Source organism: Miniopterus natalensis, chromosome 3 (genome assembly GCF_054644295.1).
Source record: "Miniopterus natalensis isolate mMinNat1 chromosome 3, mMinNat1.hap1, whole genome shotgun sequence".
NCBI classification, from domain to species: domain Eukaryota; kingdom Metazoa; phylum Chordata; class Mammalia; order Chiroptera; family Miniopteridae; genus Miniopterus; species Miniopterus natalensis.
Genome location: NC_142083.1, coordinates 32,040,927 through 32,065,628, shown reverse-complemented (window position 1 = coordinate 32,065,628; position 24,702 = coordinate 32,040,927). Strand labels below are relative to the sequence as shown.

Genomic DNA, 24,702 nt, shown 5'->3' with positions numbered 1-24,702 from the left:
TGGCGAATTTTTGAAATGTATTATTACAAACTGTATTTTAAATGCACTCTTTATTTTTATGGCTCCATCCAGTGAGCTTTTACAACACAGGATTTTTAATACGCAATGTTGATTTGTGTTGTATCCATTGTTTTTTCTTGATTTATATCATTAGCTTCATAGGTTGTTTCATTCGTTGAATTTGATGCTGCATTTGAATTGGGGGCTTTGATTTTCCTATTTGAGTTGCCTGCAAATACACAAAACAAAATGAAATAATTATGTGAAATTATGACATAAAATTAGACTTAACATTTTTGCTTAAAAACATAAATTTTGTAGCAATATTGAAAATACGATGTCCTCAAAACACTATGTGGATAAGCGAGAACTGAATCACTTCAAAGTTGTTTTTGAGCCCTGCCTGGTTTACTCAGGGGTTAGAGCTCCGGCCCTCGGACTAAAGGGTCCTGAGTTCAGTTCCTGTCGAGGGCACGTACCTTGGTTGCAGGCTCCATCCCCAGCCCTGGTCGGGGCACAAGCAGGAGGCAACCAATCAGTGTGTCTCTCTCACATCGATGTTTCTCCCCCGCCCCCCCCCGAAAGGCAATGGAAAAAGTATCCTCTGGTGAGAATTAAAAAAACACACACAAGTTGTTTTTGAGTATTTTCTCCTGAAAGTCAAATAAGGGAAATGTTCAGTACCAGAAGTACAGTTTTTATGTCCATGCTTACCTTTCTCCATGCTTCCTTGGAGATAAGTACACATTCGATGAGAAGGTAATGATTTCTGAGTTGCTTAACAAAACTGACTGTCCCTGTTCATGAAGTGGACAAAACTATACTGAAGCCCGTCATAATAATTTGCAACACTTTAAGGCTTTGCCATCATAGTCGACTTATATGTAATTTTTAAAAAGAACACATTTGTGCCACGATCTCATGCAGTCATGTAAATAAGAGTCCAGAGTGCACAGGGGTAGAGAACTATTTGTTGGCAAAATAATGTTCTACTTCTAAACATCCAGTTGTAATGTTTCAACCATTTAATTTGATTTGTCAAAGCTAATTTGTTGAAGACACAACAATTTCTGACTTGGCAGGTAGCCCTCTCCCCAAACAGCAAGTAAAGCTGTTCAAGGTAAATGTGAGAGGGAAAGCTGGCCTGAAAATTGGATGAACTGATAAGTTCTTGTTATTTGTAAAGTAGTCTTTAAAAAAGTATTTGGTTCAAATTTAACTACTATTTAAATACTTAAGTAATGTAATATATTCTAGAGGGCCCTTGAAACTATTTTCCTTGTATAACATTTGAAAAACAATATTTGTGCCTGGCCGGGCATGGCTCAGCGGTTGAGCGTCGACCTAGGATCCAGGCGATCGGGGTTCGATTCCAGGTCAGGGCACATGCCCGGGTTGCGGGCTCGATCCCCAGTCAGGGGCGTGCAGGAGGCAGCCGATCAATGACTCTCTCATCATTGATGTTTCTATCTCTCTCTGTCCTTCTCCTTTCCTCTCTCTGAAATCAATAAAGATATTAAAAAAAGAAAAGAAAAACAATATTTGTGGTTTATTTTTCATATTTTTAGTATTATTTGTACTCTTCTGTATTGTAGCAGGTCAAGGTAAAAGACCAGTCTCAAATTATTTGGGTAGCATTTGTATCTTATGTAAGCATGTCTTTAAACATCTATAATTTGAATATTTTATTGAAATTTCTGGAAATCTGAAAACTGATGTGTAATTCAAGTCCGTCGTATTTCCTAAGCTTTTCACATACTTAAATTCATAATATTTTAATCAGAGTCGCAAGGTGTTTTTGTCTACCTTGTCACACACAATTTTGTTCTTTTTTATGATAAACTCAGGGAGTTATTTCCTAACTTAGTTTGGGGTTCTAAGTCATCAACACTCTGACAGCTCTAGTTTCTATTATACATTTTTCTGGCAACAACTCAAGAGTTTATCTAACCTGTCTGCAGCCGTCTGAGATCTAAAGGCTCACAAAGTACACGCCAGTACTATAGATTTTTCTTCATCTGGGACTTGTGAAGTCCTCCTTCCTCCAGCCCTGACTCACTGTTTCCTTGACTACTGACTGGAGTCTTCTGACCAGTGTAGGTACCGAGATCTTTTCTTAGATTGGCCTCTTAAGGTAAGGCAGTTCCCCTAACACAACCAATATGCTACACAAACAAGAAAAGATTTGTTATAAACATCATATTAACACTATTTGAAGCAGAAGCTTTGATTAGCAAGTTAATATCCCCAATGTTCTCTTCCTGCAGCTTAGAAAAATCCAAGGGTGCTTTCAGTGTGTTTCCCTCTGGTAAATTAGAGTCATCGGACATGTGGAAAAACAATTGTAATGAGTGGGGCTGTAGTGATAACAGAGTCCAGCTGATTGCATCCCTTTTTAAGACTTTTAAGAGAAAGAAAGGGAAAGTCTCAGCCACCTCAAATTTTCCTAGTGTTGCTTTAAAAAATAGAAACTAATTTCTTAACCAACAAAATAGGGATAAAACCAGCTGCCTCTTTTCGGTCACAAAATTACAATATGGATTCAATTTAAAATAAGAAATCTGTAATTCCATTGAGCTCCCAAAGTGTTTTTCTTATCTAATTCCTCCATTTCTTTACCTGAGTACAGATTGCAAAAAAAGACCCAATGTCACTGTGCTTTCCCGGGTTGACATTAGTTGCTGGCTTTCCATTTTCTTTTTTCTTTTTTTTGGATCTGGTCATCATATGTAAATCTCAACCTTTCTCTAATCCTATGTTTCTCAGACTGGCATTTAAATTAAAGCTTTAACATATGCCAACATTTAAGTTCAGTTCATCAAATGAATAAAATTCATCATTTAAATCAAATTCATCAACCAACCTACCTATCCCCATCACCAACTAGGCCAATATATATTTTCTGATAGAAGTTAAATTTTGCATTCATTTTCAGAACCATTCCTCAGGGATCCTTTTATCCTAACTCTTCTATGAACACTACCTTTTTAAATTAAATTTATTGGGATAACTGGTCAATAACATCATGCAGTCTCAGGTGTGCAATTCTGTAACACATCTTCTATACATTGCAGTGTGTGCTCACCACCCAGTCTATCTCCTGTTACCTTATATTTGACCCCTTTACCGTCTTCATCTTTCCCCCACCCACCTCCTCCTCTGGTAACCGCCGTACTGTTGGCTGTGTCTGTGAGTCTGTTGCTTTCTGTTTGATATCCCACATGAGTGAAGTCCTATTGTTCTTATCCTTTCAATCTGACTTATTTCACTTGGGATACTTGAGAGTTCAAGATCCATCTGTTTTCCCAAGTGGCAGGGTTTCGTCCTTCCTTACGACTGAGTAGTAGTGCATTTCATATATGTACCACCTCTTCATATCCACCAGCCATCGAAGGGCACTGAGGTTGCTTCCATGTCTTGGCTACCATGAATAATGCTGCAGTGAGCACAGGGGTACATATCATTTATCTTTACAAATAAATGTTTTCAAATTTTTCGGGTAGATACTCAGAAGAGAGATTGCTGGGTCATATGTTTACTTTATTCTTAATGTTTCCAAGGAAACCATACTGTTTTCCATAGTGGCTGTACCAATTTACATTCCCAGCAATAGTGTATAAGCGCCCCTTTTTCTCCACAACCTCACCAACACTTATTTCTTGTCTTATTGATAGTAGCCATTCTAACAAGTGTGAGGTAATATCTCATTGCGGGTTTGATTTGCATTTCCCTTATAGCTAGTGAAGTTAAGCATTTTAAATATATCTGTTTGCCATCTGTATGTCTTCATGGGAAAAGTGTCTGTTCAGGCTCTCTGCCCATTTTTTAATTGGATTGTTTTTGTTGTTGAGTTGTATGAGTTCTTTATATATTTTAGATATTAGCCCTTTCTTGGAAGTATCATTTGCAAATATCAGCTCCCATTTGGTTGGTTGCCTTTTTTGTTTTGTTGATTTTTTTTGCTGTGCAGAAGATTTTTAGTTTGATGTAGTCCCATTCATTTATTTTTGCTTTTACTTTCCTTGCCTTTAGGGTCAAGTTCACAAAAATCTCTCTGAGACCAAGGTCCATAAGTTTAGTGCCTATGTTTTCTTCTATGTATTTTATTGTTTATGAACACTGCTCTTGCCTGCCATTTCAAAATATAAAAAAAAATGCTGGGGCCCTCTGCCAGTCTTCTTCTCCTGGCTACCTGGCAGAATTGTAATTAAATTTTTCTGCCGCTGTCTGCTTGTATCCTAGCTCCTGTGTACCACTCTGCAGTCCTATAGCAGCTTCTAATTACTAATCAGCTGACTCACTTTATTATTTAGTAGAAAATCTACAGGTCCCACTCATCCCACAGTACCTTCTAGTGGAAACAAGCAATCTTAAATTTGAACCTAAAAGGGTCTTTTATTTGCAAGAGGACATTTTGCCTTCAAGTTTAATATGATGCACAGGGCTGGATCTGAAGTAAACGGCAAAGTGAGCAAAACTATTGGCCTCTCCCTTCTTCACTGCCCTGCCTTCCCCTCAAGGATAGAAAAGTACCTCCAGTAAACTGTAGTTAAAAATTCATTGTGAAAGTTCAAATCCTAGACTTGCCCTTTTGCCTGGTCCATCTGTCAATGAGTAAAGGTGGTTCTATCCGGAAATGTTTTCCGACCCTACCTTTTCCACAATTGGTCTTTTTTTCTTTACATTTTCTGCATTGTTAAATTTTCCCATCCACTGCTGACTAACACAACTGACAAAAGGATGTAGCTGATAGTTAAGTCCTTTAAGTGAACTTCACAATGAGAGATGGGCTTCTATTTTGGTGGTGGTTTCCAACATCAGCCAGGATTGCCTAAGGCTGGGCCCTGCGGACTCACAGATGCGAAATGCAGCTGTAGCTCTGCTGAGCAGTTTGACTTTCTACCTTCTAGGAGCAAGAACAGCCCTGGGAAATTCCAGGCTCATAATTTTAAGTAGAAAGTTCCCTTTAGGAGGTACAAGTGGCTCTTTCTGCCCCTGAGTCCAAAAACTCCCTCCTTCCTAAAGCCCCCTGAGACAGCAGTGTTATGAAATAATCTCGCAGCCTAATTAATGAGTTTTAAGCAGTGTAAGTTTTGTTGGAGAGGAGTTAAGAAAAACAGCTCCCAAAATTATCTGTAAATTGAGTACAAAAATCATCAAAATACCACTTGATTTTTAAAATTTTGACTGTGTGATTCATAAGTTTATTTGGAAATCAGACCCTTACAAGAGTAGCCAAGAAACTTTGAAAAAGAAGCATAATGGGAAAGAAGAGAAAGTCTTGCTTAATCAGGTATTAAACTATATAACTACAATAATTTAAAAAGTATATTGCCAGCTTAAGAACAAACAGACTGGTAAATCTGACAGAACAGAAAATCTGAAAACAGATCCCTGTATATATAAAAATTTAGTTTATGACAGAGGTGATATTTTAAGTTGGCAAGAGAAAGATGGCTTTTCCAATAAATATATGAACAATTGGTTTATTATTTGCAAAATATAAATGAAGGCAGATCCGTTCCTCCCACTTTATACCAAAGTTAAAATTCCAGAATTATTAAAGATTTAAATGTTAAAAACAAGTGAATAAATGTATTAGAAGAAAATATAGGTAAATATCTTTATATTTTCTAGTGAGGCAAGAACTTTCTAAGTATGAGACCAAAGGGAGAAATCACAAAAGGTGAAACAAATTAAAAAATTGTTACAAACAAAATTTAAAAAGAAACAACTATGAAAACATTTGCAATATACGTGAAAAAAGAGTTTACTTACTGTAAGGAAAGTTCTTATAAAGCAATGAAAAAAGAATACTGTCATAGAAAAATGTGTATAAGATATGAGAAACAATATGCCACAAAAAAATGACTAACATTAAAATGTCCACTTTCACTCCTAATTAGATAAAACAAGGCACAACATTATTTCTCTCAATGAAATTAGTAAAATATATATCTTTTGAAATAATACCCATGAAATAGTATTTTTCTGGAGGGCCGTTAGCAACGTGTTGCCAAAGCCCTTAATGTGGCCCATCCTTGGGTCAGCAACTTCACTCCCAGGGATCTATGCTAAGCAAATGCTTGAATGCTCAACGTATGTGTGTGACAGAAAAAATAATGGAAGCTAGTTCAACATCAACAATTTAATAAAGTGTGGTATACCCAGACCTTGGTTTCTAAACACCATTCACAACTAAAATGAACCTGGCTTCTTGGAGAAATGGCAGGTTCTGGGGCTGGAACAGGGAAAGTACAGGACACCCTGGAACATCTGGTGACAGAAAGCAAAAAAGTGCTTAAAAAATAATGAACACATTTCAAAAGGACACCAGACCTAGTTTAAAATTGCTCCCACAAGTCAAATCTGAAATAATTCAAGGATCAAAATAAATAATGGTAGTAAGAGAATATTTCAGGAATCTGAGTCCATACTGATCTTAAACAGGTAAATAAATAGGGGAGAAAGGAAAGCCCTTCCTGTAGTTGAATAACAACTAATAAATATAGAAGGAATGATGAGGTTAGAAAGTCACCATTTTACACCTATCATAATAATAGTCTTGAAATTATTTTGAAATTCTGAACAAAAAAAAAGTTTAATTAAGAACCATTAATGGGTTGGTTGTCAGTTTGAGGCAGAACACGATATTTTCATAATTTCGAAGTACCTCCCCACCAATTACTTAGTAATGACAAAGGGGAAAATGGTGACTTTACAATGGATTAATCCAGCAAATACAGCCTTAACCAAAGAATACAAGTTAACATCACCAATAATGGAACAAGCCAATATTATGTCTTTCTGTTATGATGCTCTGAGAATGTAACTTCTGTGCTATTTCTTTCAAAATGTGTGATCTCTCTTCAATCATGAGAGAACATCAGACAAATTTAAATTGAGGGACACTGTACAAAATAACTGGCTTTTACTTTTCAAAAATGTTAAGATCATAAAAGACAAAGAATGATTGAAGATTAAAGGAAACTAAAGAAATATGACAACTAATTATAAGATGTAATTCTGGACTAGCTCTGAGATAAGAAAAAATAGCTATTAAGGATGTTGGCAAATTTTGAATATGAACTACGGATTTGATAATATTCCTGTATCAATGTTAGATTTCCTGACTTTGTTAAATATACTGTAATTATGTTTAAAAAAACTCTTATTCTTAGGAAATGCATACTGAAATATTTATGGTTAAAAGATATGATACCTGCAAATTATTTCCAAATGGTTAAGAAAATATATGTCAAGAGAAAGTCAATGATGAGGAAAATGAGGCAAAATATTAACAGTAAATCTGAGAAAAGGTATAAAACCTTTTTCATAGTGTTTTTGCAACTTTTCTGGAAGTGTGAAATTACATCAAAATAAAAGAATACAGACTCCTAGCACTCCATCCATCATGGTAATAAAATGGAACCATTAAACACGACGATAGAGGTATTTATTGGCAAAGATATCACTATTATTCAGTGAAAAACAGCATGTTATTATAAGACTCGTCGCCCTCCTCCTACTTTGTTATATATATCTAAGTTGCATAGAAAACCATGGATATTCACCATGTGTTAATATCTATTATCTTTGTGTGGTGGGGTCATGGATGACATTATTTGTTTGTTTCTCTGTATTTTTTAATTTTCCTACAATGAAAGTGCATCTCAAGTTTTTGCTTTTGGTTCTGTTTTTAACTCGGGAGTGAGGGTGTCCTCTAGGAAGAAGAAATATATCAGACCGTTCTGAGCCAGTGTAAGTCCCACTTTGCTCACAGGCAGAATAAACAATTATATGACCTTCAATTTACTTTCTTTGTCAGTACTCCAAATATAATGTATGTTTTTCTCCTAGACATGTGTGTCTTACTGCCGATTTACGGATCCTTTTTCATTTATATCACCTGCCTTCACAAAAGAAATCACCAAATACAGGCTTGGGGTTGTCTACTATTCCCATTCAACTATATTATTTGTGTGTTCCAGGCAGCTCTGCTAGTATCTGCCTTCTGAATTCCATCAAAAAATCTGCTTCTAAGAACGCCTCTCCTCTATCCCCATCCCTCTCCACAGCTGCAGGGTGTCAATGGACACTCAAAATCACAGAGTGATGTGCTTTTAGTCCTGGAGCATCAGTTTTGCTCATATATAAAAAGAAGATATTATTAGAGTAAAGCAAGCCATTACATTATGCAGTCAAATAAAAAATTCCCATAAATTTAAAAAATAAAGTGGGTAACTTCAAACGATTGAAAGCCTTAAGGCTTAAGGCAGCCCTTCCACTCCAGCCCTTGGAATTCTGGAGGCACAAGGTCCCCTCTTATCTACCTTTAAGGATTTTCCGATGAAAAAGTTGGAGGAGGGGGGATCTAAGAGTCTCGCCCCCTTCATTGCCCCTCTATTAGCCATTAATTCTTCCACATCTTTTGAAATGAGCCTTCACCCTCAGGAGTATCTACTCAGAAAGATCCCTTCACACAAACATCTTCTGTTCAGAACTGCACATCTTACACAGTACAATTTACAAGCTGTGCTATTCTTTTAAACGTTGGCATTTGAAACGTGCATAACTCAAAATACAAAAGTTAAAAAGGAAGAAATGGTTATGGCACGCAATTTAAAGACCAATCAATTGCTTAGCAATAGGACCTCTGCACAAATGAGCCCTGGAGGGAGCCCAATTAAATGCTACAGTTACTGCCAGAGACCAGATTCTTTCAGGATCAATTCAAAGTGTATAAAGCCTTAGACTGTATACATTGAAAAGAATGAAACCCAATAGAATAAAGATACAAGAAGGGAAAAATCTTGGCAAAATTGTTTAAGATTAGACTATTTTAAACCTATTGTCATTTATAGAGACAAAAAAAAGTCCAGTGCCCTAAGTCAGTTTTAGTATGTTCACAAAAACACACTTCCCTTGAAGCCATTCAAATTTCTTACAATGAAAACAGTCTCGATTATTAAAATTAATTTAAAAGAATGGGAGAGATTAACCAAAGTACATACATGCATATAAGCATAACCTATGGACAGAGACAGTGGTGTGAGGAAGACCTGGGGTGGGGCAGGAGCTGAGTGGAGAGGGGAAAAAGGGGGGAAAACATCTGTAATACTATCAACAATAAAAAAATAATAATGGGAGGTTGGAGATTCAAGATGGCCGTAGATTGAGTGGAAGCTACACTCACTTCTTCCCAGGACCCAACTGAAATTACACTAAAGTACAGAAAGATCATCCTGAATAACCAGCTAAAGACGAGCTGGAGAGAAGCCATACTGCAAAAGCCACCTTCTTAGGCAGAGCATTCCCCTCCATACAGCATCAGCCTGGGGGGAAGCAATAGCTCCACCCATTGGAATTCTTCTCAGCCCACCCTGTAGACCTTAAGCCCTGCTGAGGAGTACAGTCAGAGGCTCCTTAAGTGACTGAGACTAACAGACAGCCTGCAGGCAGAGGTGGATCTCTGGGTGCTTTGAGGCTTTTGCTGACCTGCTCCTGGGCCTGGTGTTAGTAAAAACAGACCTTGGTGTACAGCTTGATTCTTTCCACATGCAAGCAGGCTCAGCAAAGGGAGCCACAAGCTGTGGATCCTAGTAACTCCAAAGAGGTAGCCCAGGGCCCATCACAGACAGCCAGGGTCCCTTGGGAATAAATTTAACCAAGGATATAAAAGACTTGTACTCAGAAAATTATAAAACACTGAAGAAAGAAATTGAAGAAGACACAAACACTGCTCAGGGATAGGAAGAATTAACATTAAAATGTCCATACCACCCAAAGCAATCTACAGATTCAATGCGATTCCTATCAAGATACCAATGACATATTTCACAGAACTGGAACAAATATTCCAAAAATTTATGTGGAACCACAAAAGACCCTGAATAGCAACAGCAATCTTGAGAAAGAAGAACAAAATTGGAGGAATCATGCTACGTGATATCAAACTATACTATAAGGCCATCATAACCAAAACAGCATGGTACTAGCATAAAAACAGACATATAGCTCAATGGAACAGAATAGGGAGCCCAAAAATAAACTCACACCTTTATAGTTAATTAATATTTGACAAAAGAGGCAAAAACATACCATGGACTAAAAATAGTCTATTCAATAAATTGTTTTGGGACAATTGGACAGATATGTGAAAAAATGAAACTAAACCACCTTCTTATACCGGACACAAGAATACACTCAAAATGGATTAAAGACTTAAATGTTAGACTTGAAACCATAAAAATCCTAAAGGAAAACTTAGGCAGTAAAACCTTGGACATTTCTTGCAGGAATATTTTTAGTGATATATCTCCTTGGGCAAGGGAAACAAAAAAAATAAACAAATGGGACTACATCAAACTAAAAAGGTTTTGCACAGCAAAGGAAACCATCAACAAAATAAAAAGACAGCCAACCCACTGAATTGGATTTATACAGAACTTATGAAACTCAACACCAAAAAACCAAACAATCCAATTTAAAAATGGGCAAAAGACCTGAATAGACACTTTTCCAAAGATGACATACAGGTGGCCAATAGACATATGAAAAGATGTTCAGTGTCACTAATCATCAGAGATGCAAATAACAACCACAATGAAATATCACTTCACACCTGTCAAAATGGCTACTATCAACAAATCAACAAACCAGTTGGCAAGGGTGTGGAGAAAAGGGAACCCTCATTCACTGTTGGTGGGAATGCAGACGGGTGCAGCCACTGTGGAAAGCAGGATGGAATCTCAAAAAATTAAGAATGGAACTGCCTTATGACCCAGCAGTTCCACTGCTGGGAATTTATCTGAAGCAGCTCAAAACACTAATTTGAAAGAGAATATATGCACCCCTATGTTCATTGCAGTGCTATTTACAATAGCCAAGATTTGGAAGCAGCCCAACTGTCCATCAGTAGATGAGTGGATAAAATAACCATGGTACGTTTACACCATGGAACACTACTAGGCCTTAAAAGGGAAGAAAATTTTATCCTATGCGACAGTATGAATGGACCTGGAGAGTATTATGCCAAGTGAAATAAGCCAGGCAGAGAAAGACAAGTACCATACGATTTCACTCATACGTGAAATTTAATGAGCAAACTGAACTAACAAGCCAAACAGAGACAGACTCATAGACAGAGAGCAGGCAGACAGCTCAGGGGGTGAGGGTTGGGGTGGAGGGATTGAGCAAAAAAGAAATAAAAGAAAGAAAGTAGTCATGAACACAGACAACAGTGTGGTGATTGTGGGGCAGGGAGAGGGGTGGGTGGAGGTGGAAGACAGGGTATAAGGGGGATAAATGGTGATGGAAAAAAATGAAAATAAGGAAAAATAAATAAATAATGGGAGTTTTCTTCTTAAGAACAAAAAGTTTTGAAAGAAAGAAGTGATAACGGATGAAACCAATTTTCTTCTGCTATATGTTTATTTGCTTGATTATTATGCAAACATTTTATCATGTTCATACATTTAAGGCATTCCTTAAAGAGAGTAAAGACTTGTTTTCTCTATAGCTAAAACACTGGCATCTATTCCTAGGCTGGAGCAGCAGTGGAGTGGAGCATGCATATTTAACAACAGCTCAGCAATGGTTTTCAATTATCACTTCAAAAGGTCACCTTCAAATATAAACCAGTTTCTCTTCCTATTCAAGTGACATCTGGATTACCTATTTTGTTTTGGGCTCTCCACTCTGTCTGATTTGGTTAAACTCAACCCAAGGGATGAAAATCACCTCTTTGAAAGCAGCAGGAAGGCAATGATCATAAAGAACCTTGCCTTGCCAATAGCAAAGGTGTATTGAATTAATTTGCTGACTTGATAAACATGTTTTTGAGAGAGGCAGAGTGGGGACATTTCATTGCAAGACAGCAGTCTTGTCTAACTACATAGGAAGTGTATTAACGGATCTCCTCAGCTAAATAGCAGTAAGACTACACAACTTGAATCAATAAGCCAACTAATTCTGTTGCCGGGTTCTCAGGGCCAAAAAGAAGTAACATTTGGAGCAGTCCCTAAGATAAACTAGCAAAATAACCAATTTTTATTTAGCACAGTGCATTGTATAGAGAAGGCACCAATGAATGTTTGATGACTGTAGTGGTGACAATAAACAAATCCTTTGAATATCTGCAGTAGAGGTGAAGTGCTACTCCACTCAATTCATTCAGCAAACGTTTGTTAGATGTCCTGAGGCACTAGGAATACAGTAGTGAGAAAATAAGACCAAAATTACTACTTTCCTAGAACTTACTTTCTAGTTGGAGTGGAGAAAAGTTACACAATAACTAAAATATATATTGCATAATAGTGGTAAACACTTAGGAGGAAAATAAAGCAGGAAATGTGGAAGGGAAGTTAAAAATGTAGAGTGATTAGGGAAGAACTTCCTGGGAGGGTGACTTTTAGTAAAAATTTAAAGAAAGTGCCAGTGCATGCTCCTAAAGGAAAAACATTCCAGACAATACGTACAAAGGCCCTGAGGCAGGAGTTTCAAGGCACAGCAAAGAAGCCATCCTGGCTGGGCAGAAGGGGATGAGAGAAATAAGGGTGAAGAGGGCTGACTACAAAGCCCTAGAGGTCACAGTTAAGAGACAGGAGGTGATTAGGGTTCTGAGCAGAGGAGTGACATGACCCGACTTTGGTTTTAACAGGCTTACTCGGACTGTACTGGGCAGAAAGGACAGAGGAGGAAGAGCAGCTATTTGTTTTAAAAAGCAGAGCCTGGAGTTTGCAGTTTTTACAAGCTCCCTAAGGGATTTTTATGCACAGTAAGAGCTGGTGCCTTACATTATCTAAGCAACTGAGACAAAAGTTGATTATATGATCTGATTATTTCATAATCACTAATCCACTGCTTCATTTTGCCTGTAGAGAAATGGGATCTAACCCATAACATCCTGTCAAGGCTGCCATGCAATCTCCAAACTTCAGAAAGTGCTTCAGAAAGAGAACTGCAGAGATCTTGGCCTCCTGTTCCCTGACACGGGACGCCCTGTGAGAGAGCTCCCCACAGAGAGGAAGCGAGGGCTAATGCAATCACACAGCAGCGGGGATTCGAGAGGTCGCAGACAAGTGCTCCATACATAAGTTTCAGGGTTCAGCTGAAATAGAGCATATGAGCAGAAAATTTTCTAAAATTTTTAAAATATCTTTTTAGAGAGAAACAACATGGTGGCGTAGGTAACAGCTGCCCCCGCCGCCTCGCGCAACCACATCAAAATCACAACTAAAATACAGAACCACTGTCACTCAGAGCCTCCTGAGATCCGGCTGCACAGACGCCCCACAACCAGGGAGCTGAAGGAGCACCGAGACCGGGAGGAGGGGCGGAGACGCGGGCGGGTCGGGGCTGAATCTCGGAGACACGGCCGCGGGCCCACACCCGGTGCCACGGTTTAAACCCTGGAGGGAATCTCGGCGGTGGGGGTTTCCCAGAGGAGCAAGGGGTCCCTGCCCCACAGCAGGCCCCAGCCCAGGGCCCCAGGGCCGGGAAGAGACGTCCCCACAGCTCCGGGCTGTGAAACCAGCAGGGACTGTCCCTGAGGGTCGCGGAGGCTGCGGGAGCCCCAGCAGCTCCTCTAAAGGGCCCGGCACGGACTCACTCGGACGCTCCCTCGGAGCCCAGCGCCGGGCAGCAGCCTGAAAGGACCCGGGACACTCGGGGGGAACTAACCTGCCTGAGATCCGGGCGAGAGGCGGAGGGCGGCTTCCTCCCAGGCAGAAGGGCTGGCGGAGGCCATGGCTCCTGTGGCGAGTCCTCCCCGCACACAGCCGGCAGGCAGGCGCCATGTTTGAGTCGCCAGCACCTGACTCCCACCTTTGGCCCCGCCCCGTGATTCCCAGAGGCCCCGCCCCCCCACCTGCAGCTCATCCAGGCCATTGCCAGGGGCTTTTCTATGCAAGTGGCCTCTCAAGCCTCATGCTTAGGACTTTCCTAAAATCTCTCACACAAGCAGCAGCAGGCCCCATATGGCTTGTTAAGTGGCCCCAGGCCTGGCACTAGCGGCAGCTGCATTGGCTCATAGCTTGGCCTTTCCTGGACACCTCCAAGCCCAGCACAAGTAGCAGCCAACTACGGTTTGCTGTGTAGCTCATGCTGGGGGGCCCTGGGCAAGGCACTGGCACAAGCTGACTTTGCACCTCCCGGGAGGCCCCAGAGACAGTGCACCTGGTGGTCAGACTCGACCACGCTGGATTACAACCCTACTACATCCACGAGTGACACACTCAAGGGGTGCACTTGGTGAACACCAAAGCTCCACTGAAGTAAATCCTGCTCCTTAGGGGTGTCTCCAGCACAGCAGCTCTTCTGCTATAGTTGCAGCTGGTCCTCACAGCTGATTGGCCTGGGGGTCAGTTCCTCCCAGGGACGCCAACAACAACCAAGGCTCAACTACAACAGGACAGTGCACACAGCCCACACAGGGGAGCACCTGGAAGGCCCAGCTCAGGTGACTGGGGAGGGGGAGCCACTGGACCCTACAGGACACCTACTACACAAAGCCACTCTACAAATTCCAGGAGACATAGCAACTCTATCTAATACATAGAAACAAACACCTGAAAGCAGACAAAATGCAGAGGCAAAGAAACATGTCACAAAGGAAAGCACAGAAGAAATCTCTAGAAGAGGAACTAAATGAAATAGATCCAAGCAAGCTAACAGATACAGAGTTCAGAATCTTGTTTATAAGGATGCTCAAGCATATTATTAAGAAAATAACTGAGAAAATCGATAACATAATAAAGTACCAATCAGAAATGAAGGCTACATGAACTGAAATGAAGAATAATTTACAGGGAATCAACAGTAGAGTAGAGGATGCTGAGAATCAAATCAGCAATTTGGAACATGAGGAAACAAAAAACACCCAACCAGAAGAGCAAAAAGAAAAAAGAATCCAGAAATAGGAAGATAGTATAAGGAGCCTTTGGGACAACTTCAAGAGGCCCAACATTTGTATTACTGGGGTGCCAGAAAGGGAAGAAAGAGAGCAAGAAATTGAAAACCTATTTGAAAAATAATTACAGAAAACTTCCTCTACCTGGGGAAAGAAACAGACTTACAAGTCCAGGAATCACAGAGGGTCCCAAACAAGAGGAACCCAAAGAGGCCCACAGCAAGACACATCATAATTAAAATGCCAAAGGTTAAAGACAAAGAGAGAATCTTAAAAGCAGCAAGAGAAAAGCAATTACTTACCTACAAGGGAGCACCCATATGACTGTCAGATGATTTCTCAACAGAAACCTTGCAGGCCAGAAGGGAGTGGCAAGAAATATTCAAAGTGATGAAAAACATGCAACTACAACCAAGATTGCTCTACCCAGCAAAGCTATTGTTTAGAACTGAAGGTCAGATAAAAATCTTCACAGATAAGAAAAAGCTAAAGGAGTTCATCACCACCAGACCAGCACTACAGGAAATGTTGAAGGGTCTTCTTTAAGAAGAAGCTAATGAACCAAAGAATCTGACGAAGTAAGTAGATCCAGAGACATTGACGCATGCAACAGAGAATCGTATTTCAGAGGAAAGAGGGGAAGGGGGTGGAAGGTGGGAAGAGATTAACCAAAGAAGTTATATGCATATATGCATAACCCACGGACACAGTCAATGATGGGGTGAAGGCCTGGGGAGGGGGTGGGAGCGAAGTGGAGGGGGTCAATTGGGGGAAAAATGGGACACCTGTAATACTCTCAACAATAAAGATAAATTTTAAAAAATTAAATATATATATATCTTTTTAAAATTTATTCTTAAATGGAAGTCAATGAGCATGTGTGTTTTATTCTAAATACATATACATATATTCTAAATTTTTATTAAAATATATTCTAAATATATATCAAAATAAAATTCATGATTACTACTTTTTTAAAAAAATTCTTATCTAAGGATATGATTTTCTTGATTTGAGAGAGGAAGGGAGATGGAAAGAGAGAGAGAAACATTGATATGAGAAAGAAACATCAATTGGTTGCCTCCCACAGAGGGATCCCCCCAACCATGGATCAAACCTGCAACCTGGGTGTGTGCCCTGACCAGTAATAGAACCTGTGACCCTTCGGTGCACAGGACAATGCTCCAACCAACTGAGCCACACTGGCCAGGGCCATGATTACTACTTTTTAAATACACTCATAGAAATTGATATTCACAAAATATTAACAATTCTTTCCACGTTTCTTAATAACAATTAGCATTTATGTAGAACTTCATAACTGAGATAACAAGACCCCGTTCCATGAACCATACATAAAAATTTCTTTCTACATCATAATCACAGTACATACACCACTATATGTTAACTAGTTCATAACCTATTCAAGAACAGAGACCCTCTTGCCCTAGCCGGTTTGGCCCAGTGGTTGAAGCATTAGCACTTGGACTGAAGGGTCCTGGGTTTGATTTTGGCCGAGGGCACAAGCTCAATCCCTGGCCCCAGTCGGAGGGGCACATTCGGGAGGCAACCAATCAATGTGAGATCTCTCTCTCTCTCTCTCTCTCTCTTTTCCTTTCACTCTCTCTGAAAAACAATGGAAACAATATCCTCGGATAAGGATTAAAAAAAAAAAAAAAGAACAGAGATTCTCTTCTGTCTATATTTCTGTTTCTTTTACATGCCTCTGAATTATTTTATGTGTCTCCTCTGAATTCTGTGCACCATAGGCGCACAGGTAAATGCTTAACTGGCTATTGACTAACCAATCTAGAGTGATCCCACACTGAGAATTCAGTATCAGGTATGTTGTTCCTCTATTTATTTGACTTCTATGGCTCCATCAAAAACAAAATTTAAAAATTCCAAGAAGATAAAACCTTTATAACTGGAAGAGTCATAAATATCTTAAAGTGGATTTATTGGATCAATGTATTATTTTTCACAAGGATATCTACATCCTGCTGCTATTTTTCCTCAGGCACAATTTCCCTAAGGTATTTCATCATTAAGGCCTAATTTAACGTGAATTTCTACGAAGACACATAATGAACTGAATTTTTAAAAAGCGTTCATTGACAGTATGACCTGTTACCCAGGTACAGGCTATTCTTTTGAACAGAGTACAGGCAATTGGCTACAAATAATGGATACTGATTACCTTCTTGAGTGGAAGAAGCCTCTAGGTGTTGAAGTTTAAGGCCAGTGTCTAGCATTTGAGGCTTTGTATACAGAAATAAATAGCAAAGGACACAGACGCTGATGACAAAGGCAAGTAAAACGAGGGCAGCAATTCCCAGTCCAGTCAGAGCACCGATGCTGAGGAACACAGAGAAAACATTGTGAGTGTCGCACAGGCCGCTTTGCACAGGAACTAAAACAGAGGTTGAAATACTGTTAGTTCTTCCTTCAGTTATTCATAATTGAATTACCTTTTAGGATAAACAGAATATGATTGAAATCTACAGCTCCCCTTTCTCCACCATAAAATTCTTACTATACTTTCTCTATACATGTACATGTTAATATTGGTATAGACTACCTCATGAATCCATAGGATAGGGAAAAGCTCCCATGGTTCTCTAGAGATAATTCAAAAACAACTCAAGCCTCTAGAAGCAAAGATCAGGTTCACCGATAAAAGAATATGGAAGTATTTACCTCCAGGAAAGTAGTGAACCAAATGTTTATCAGAAATGTAGGACTTTCCTGTTGGAGACACATATGGGAGATATTGTTTGCTAATATACAAAACCACAACTATCAGAAAAGAGGGGGAGGTTTACTTAAAGGAAAGCAATAGTTATGAAAGTTATATAAAGTTCCTGTTCAATCTGAGTGTTTCTTCTAAAGAGCATAACACCAATCACATCTAGCATTAGGGAAGAAAGCTTGTATTTCCTCTAAAGATAAAGTACATATCTGATATTGTTTGCTCCGCACTAAATTCGTAATAATCCCTTCTGATACAGTTCTCTATCAGGCCAATCGTTTGAAAATGAACATGATTTGCATAAACCTGTGGGCTTAATACTTTAAAATGGGAAATGGAGCTTGGAAAAAAGAATTATTTTGAAAGACTAACGCAAATATATGTACGTTTATGAACCATATGTATGTGTGAGTGTGTAAATATGTAATTAGGTTTTAAGCTGCTCTAGGGCAGATACGTCTGTTGACTTCCCAAGTGTTTACAGAGTACTTGGCTTGTAGTAAATGGTCCATAAATGGAAGTAAATAGTAATTTACTGGTGATTGGCCCACGTGTAGTAATTAAAAAGTCATCATTATTGAAAGGTGATGATCTTTTCCTTCATTATCTTCCTGACTTGCCTGCAGGCTTCTGCTGTCTCCTAGAGGTCAGGGCCTTGACAAGTTTGACAAGTACCACAAGGGAGGGAAGGGAGAATTGGAGCAGCAATGCTAGGTGAGTCACTGATTTGGGAGTAAGGAGAACAGAATTAAAAGTAAGAGGCAAAGCTCATCCAACTTAACCTTGTTTTCAGGAGATAAAGCACTCCTGCAATTTAGAGATTGCCTCCTGAGCCACAGACATGGAGATTCTTGTACTAGGTTTATTAATGTCAGCCCACTTCCCCTGGCCCTGCATGCAGGTGAAGATTGGGTAATTCTGTGGCTAGAGTCAGTATACAGTTATATGTTTACATTGGAGTTTGCCCTCACTTGGTGCACTAGTCTAAGGGGTAGACACCTGGCTTTGGCAACTCCTCTTTCTTGCTTGTTTGCACCAAAGCTGATTTTCTAGATTGTACAGGTCAGGGAGGGTTAGGACTCTACATAGACACATGAGAACATAATTCTCTTCATTAAAATTATCTGCTGCACAAGGCAGCTAGGAGGCTAGACATCTGGAAAGATTCCTGAAATGAGAATCCGGTTATTTAAAAAAAAATCTCCAAAGTAGAAACACAATTTAGTCAATTTAAAAGTAAAATTGTCAAGTTCATTAAACTCAACATACTTATAGTGGGCTTTTAATGTACATAATTTAAAAAGCCAATCCACATGATCTGAAGGAAAAACAAAAACAGAGCATGCTGCTTCTACTTTCTGTTTTTAAAGGAGGTCTTCACAATCCAGCACACTGTTCCAATGTCACAGTTCCACTTTACAGAAACGGTGCTTCATGCATGCGAACCTCTAGACAAAGATGAGGCCCCAGAAATACCCTAAAATACTTATTTCCACAAATACTTATTGAACTCGTGCATCACCCTGTGCAACAGGCGTTATTTTCCTGAAGAAGGGTACCAAACAGATTAGGGATCTATAAAGAGGAGAAAAGGTGGGAGTGGGCCAGACCCAGAGCGGGAGAGTTGGTCTTTCCTCACAGCGTCACCTGGCAGTCCCTGAGAGGGTCTGAAGCTGTCATCGTTAGTGGAGCAATTCTCCTGCTCAGCAACTTGACCCACCTGCAGCAGCAATACCTGTGCCTTTCTCCAGCACTGCAGAATCTCAGAACAAATGTTAGTGACTCCGGAATATTTTTCACAGTTGGACTCTTTTAAATTAGGGGTGGAGAGCAAAGAATGTGAGGGAAATGAAGCTCTAAATTTTTACCACCCCGGCGTGCTCTCAGAGCGCAATAACTACCAAGACCCCCAAGTTTAACATTGCCAACTGAGGCCATTTTTCTATTTCCCGAAACTGAGGTGCTCTGTCCATTTTCTCAGTGCTGAACGGAGACCCCAGCAAGCTGTTCATTCCTTTGCGCTCTCATAAGCCTTAGGACAGGGTTTAGCCTCTGCTGCTTGTCACGTTGCAGTGAGTCAGGGATTCGAGAATCCCAGGTACTTTGGGGATTTAAATCAAACAACCGAGTTTGCCTTAAGATTTGCCAGTCTCTGTTGGAGGAGCCGCTACCATTATTAAAACTTCCAAAGACTAGGGCTGGGTTACTATGCTATTTTCCAAAAGGCCAAATCCTATGCCAGTGCAACAGAGATTGCTTCTCCAAACAATAAGATAAGCTGTTATTATTTTTTGAGATTTTGTCACACTCTGACACAATACAACTTTGTTAGTTGAACTCACTGGAAAGTGGGCATGTTTTTGGAGATTTTTGGAGCTTGCAATACATAAAAAAATTATTTTAGTGCTTCAGGAAATAACGTTTAAAGTCATTTGCTGTAGACTTGGCATGCCTGCCAAATTCTGGATCATCCTAGGAGATTGGGAAAATAATACAGGGTGGGGCAAACGTAGCCTTACAGCTGTTCATATGGAAAATAATATAGTAATTAATACATACTAATACAAGAATAAACTCTGTGTTTTGTGTACTCAGAACTACAAACATACTTTTAAAATAAAATAAAATTGTATTTTCATTTGTTCAGAATGCTTATCTTTAACTGAAATTAAAAATGATCTGTTTGCCAATAAAGTTAACATCCAAAACTGTTAAATTCAATATTAAGAATTTATAACAAAAATGGATATATATGTGGTTTTAGCTGATATTTGAATAGTAATATATACATGATACAATGACATATATTCTTTTTATCAGCTCATACTCTCCCAATCAGACCTAGAATTACAAAAATAACAGTGTTATTGCATTTTTCCTATGTTCCAGCACAAGATTTTAGTTTCTAGAACTCATAAACTCAAAATTGTCCACACAGATTTAGTTTTTTTCTTGTTCATGCCTGAAGAGCTTCTTTTAAGCTCTTCGCATTCTCTAAGAAATGCTAAATTTTATCATCTTTCCTTTGAAATATGAGAAAGATATGGAATCTCCTGAGTTATATATGCAGCTTATATATTCTTTAAAAGTTATTTTTAAAATATCATAAATTAGTCATGTACATATAACCGTAATACTCATCCTTGATATTCACATCTTTTTTTTTTTTTTCAATCCTTGCCCGAGGATATGTTTTCACTGATTTTAGAGAAAGGAAGGGAGAGAGAGAGAGAGACATCAATGGGTTGCCTCCCACATGCTCCCTGACCAGGGATCAAACCTGCAAACCTGCAACCTTCTGGTGCACTGGACAGTGTTCCAAGCAACCCAGCCACCAGGCCAGGGCCACATCCTTCTTAAAGCAATATTCAAGTTTATTTGTGCTTTGTACGTTTACATTACTTTAGGGCCCATTTTTAATTTTCAGTAAAACTATATATGTGAAGATTTCTCAGCTATTTAATAAATGAAGCAGAACAGTCATTATGAAAATATAAACTATTATAGCTTTTTATCTTTAATTTTTATGCGTTTCCCGTCAACTATGTAATTTCCTGTTCTTTAGGGAAGTTGATACACTTGTATCTTTGCAACCCCAGCACTGCGGCTTCCTCAGCTTGGCATAATAGTGTATCCCAGGTTTTCTGAACACAAGTATTCACTGTGTTTTATCGATCGTGGGGCAGGAATCTGATAATGCTGGTGCTCATCGTTTCCAGTTATTTCAAATGCAGAATGACCTTATTAGCTGCTTCCAAGGAATCTTTTAGATTCTGCATCTCTTCTTCACTCATTTCAACGGCATGCGATTTGACTTCATTTTCTTTTACATCTAGATAAAGGTTTAAAAGTGGCTGAAATGCTTTGGAAGTGCTGGGAATTTCCCCATGGAAAACGCTTTCGCTTCTAACATTATCTCCGGCAACCTGGAGTTAGTGCTGAAGGTTTGTGAATGGGTTTCAAGATTTGCAAGTGGCACCTCTCATCATTAGCTGTCTACATTTTTTTTTTGTAACCACTTGCATACTTTTGGTCAGCCACTGTGAAATAAACAGTCTTTCCCAAATGTTTTGTTTTCTTTGACAGCACAGCAATAATTCACTTGGAATGCTGTAGAATAGAACAGCATTTAGTGCTGTTGTGAGGCTAGCTTTTATGATTTCTATTCATCGAGTTGTTTTTTCCAGTTAAAAGATACCAGACTGAAAGGCACATAAAAAACTTTGGGGATGTGTTTTGCTTATATCTGCTCTCCCGATCCCTTCAAAATATATATACGTGTTATATATGTATAACCACCCATGTACATGTGCAGATGAGTACTCTGTACATACATGTATCAAAACCAATACTCACTTAAAAAAAAGTGGCATTTGTAATGTAGCAATTTTGTCTGTAGAAAGTGGAAGCTTTAACTGCCAATCAAAACCCTGTAGCTGTGCAGAGGAAGTATCAACTATTCCTTCTGACAGAGCCTGCTTTATTCCATCTTTCATAGTTTTCAAGCATTTCATGATAGCTTTCTTATGAAATGAATTCAACTGAGTCAATTGCTGAGATATCTCTTCATCAGATAAACTTTTACCAAATACAGCTTTTTTTTTTTTTTTTTTGCTACGCTGAGATTAAAATGATTATAAACTATGCCTAACTAGCTGCTGAGATTTACATGCAGTCCTACTTCTGTTTCCTAAAGGAAGTTAGTAAGTGTGTAGCAGTAATGGGACACATTTTCTACAGAAGTTGCAGATGCTTAGACAGAACCCAGTGGCATGACGTGAAGCTGGATGCCGTGAACACCGGTAGCCGATGGGCATCGGAACAGAATGCGGACAAAGTAGCTCAGGACGTCGCTGTGAGAGGCTGCACAGGCCAATGCTCAGCCCTAAAACTCAGCGGTCCTGCTGGCCAGATGATACAAAAGATAAGGGATAGTCATCTGGAGCCTCTCTGGGCTCTCACCAGCTACAGCTTTGAAAAAATTGGTAATATATTCTAGAACATGCTTCCATTCCGTGGAATCCCAAACACTCTGATAATCCTGATAGAGAGGATTACATTTGGCCACAAATGCCCTCGATTATTTTGTGAAGCTGTGGGTGGGCCCAGCTGTGCTTCAAGCTTCTGCAGCCAAGGGCAGCAAGGGCTCCATCTTCCAGCTCCATCCCTGGGCTGTAAACCCACTTTTGCCCCATCCTATATTCTTCCTCCTGTAGCAGTCTTCCTCCCCCCTCCCCACTCCGCCCCTCTCCCTCTCCCTCCCCCTCCCCCTCTCTCCCTCCCCCTCCCCCTCTCCCTCTCTTTCTCTCTGTCTCTCCCCCTCTCCCTCCCCCTCCCCTTCCCCCTCCCCTTCCCCCTCCCCTTCCCCCCTCCCCCTCCCCTCCCCCTCTCCCTCCCCCTCCCCCTCTCCCTCCCCCTCCCCCTCTCCCTCTCTTTCTCTCTGTCTCTCCCCCTCTCCCTCCCCCTCCCCTTCCCCCTCTTCCTCCCCCTCCCCCTCCCCCTCCCCCTCTCCCTTTCTCTCTGTCTCTCCCCCTCCCCCTCCCCCTCCCCCCCTCCCCCTCTCCCTCTCTTTCTCTCTGTCTCTCCCCCTCTCCCTCCCCCTCCCCTTCCCCCTCTTCCTCCCCCTCCCCCTCCCCCTCCCCCTCTCCCTTTCTCTCTGTCTCTCCCCCTCCCCCTCCCCCTCCCCCTCCCCCCCTCTCCCTCTCTTTCTCTCTGTCTCTCCCCCTCTCCCTCCCCCTCCCCTTCCCCCTCCCCCTCCCCCTCCCCCCTCCCCCTTCCCCCCCCTCTCCCTCTCTTTCTCTCTGTCTCTCCCTCTCTCTCCCCCTCCCCTCTCTTTTTCTCTCTCATGGGTAAGAAACACTTTAAGGTGAGTGGGAGTTCTTTCCTATAATCCCCACATCCTGTGCATTTTCTGGGCGGAAAGAATGAAGTTCAGAGTTTGCAAACCTTTGGAGTGGAGGGGGGGAGCACTTCATAATGAAACAGATCCGCATAAATACTAGTTGGAATAAGTAAAATTTCCACCATAGGAAAGAGGCAAGAAAGACCCTCCTGAGGTTTCTCCAGCAGGGGCCACCCCGTTTAGAAAGGGGGCGTCCTGGATAGGTCCAGAGTGTGTAATCATGGCACCTCCAACTGTACCTCTCTGTGGGTCTCCAGTTGGGCTCGGGGTCAGTGTCACATCCTCGGTAAGGGGCAAATGATAAAGCCCAGTTGCTTGCTCGAGCGCACACACGCGGGCACATACCTTCCTTTTTGATATTTTAAAGAATACAGCCAATCCCTTTTCCCCTCCAAAGAGACTTAAAATACTCGAGTCCTTGGTTAATGCCTTCAAATAGGTCCCACAGGAGCCCCTTTCTATTGAAACGCACCAAATGCCCAAACACATCAAAGAGAATCAAAACCTCCGCGAGTGGTCTCCGTAAGTTATCTGCGTGTCTCGTCTCTGCCGGCAGAGTCGCCCGCCTGGGACTGGTCCCCGGGGACAGTGAAGCGCAGTCCACTCGGGGGAGGCTGGCGGGGCCCTGAGCCTGGCCGGCGGGGCGGGCTGGTGCGCCCTGGGCGCAGAGCCGCGCTCCTCCCGCGCGCCTCGCCGCCCGGGCTCCGCTGGCGGATTCACACCTCTGGTGGCCACAGCCCGACCCTCGCCCGCGGAATCCCGGCTCCCGGGCGCCTTGGAGTGGGCCGGGGTTTCTCGGCAGAGCCCTCACGCGCCCTCGCGGGCTCCGTGTCCTCCCGAGGGGACCCGACCTGGGCGGGGCGGGGGCCGCGGGCCGCTTCCCTCCTCCCGCTGGGGCACCGCCCGGACCTCCCGGGACCCGGCCGCCAGCCGCCCGCCTGCGCACCTGAGGCTCCACATGTAGCTGTGCTTGTAGGGGAAGTAGCTGCCCGGCTCCCCGCAGCAGTACTTGAGGTCCGCGAAGCCGCAGCAGTAGAGGAGCGCGGCCGCCTCGCCGCGCCGCGGACACTGGAAGGGCTCCACGAAGCTGTGGTTGAGGCTGTAGTAGCCCGAGCACACCCGGCTCGCCTCGCCCAT

The 24,702-nt window shown here is 41.2% G+C and overlaps 1 protein-coding gene and 1 pseudogene across 1 annotated transcript; both read right to left on the bottom strand.

The window, feature by feature from the left end:
* Positions 1-95: 95 nt before the first annotated feature.
* SHISAL2B (shisa like 2B) lies at positions 96-24,702 on the bottom strand. Its single transcript, XM_087815385.1, has 3 exons — positions 24,512-24,702; positions 17,112-17,269; positions 96-229 (listed from the first exon to the last, which is right to left on the bottom strand). The coding sequence occupies exons 1-3, from the start codon at positions 24,700-24,702 to the stop codon at positions 96-98; spliced, it is 483 nt and encodes a 160-aa protein (XP_087671511.1).
* On the bottom strand, positions 21,383-23,690 carry LOC107526339 (COMM domain-containing protein 8-like; annotated as a pseudogene).

Bases quoted from the DNA above. Each gene is read 5' to 3' on its own strand.
- SHISAL2B (XM_087815385.1), bottom strand. From the start codon at position 24,702: ATGGGCGAGGCGAGCCGGGTGTGCTCGGGCTACTACAGCCTCAACCAC. The intron at 17,270-24,511 runs GTGCGCAGGCGG...TGTGTTCCTCAG, and splicing joins AGCTACATGTGGAGCCTCAG to CATCGGTGCTCTGACTGGAC. The intron at 230-17,111 runs GTAATCAGTATC...GTGTATTTGCAG, and splicing joins GGCTTCTTCCACTCAAGAAG to GCAACTCAAATAGGAAAATC.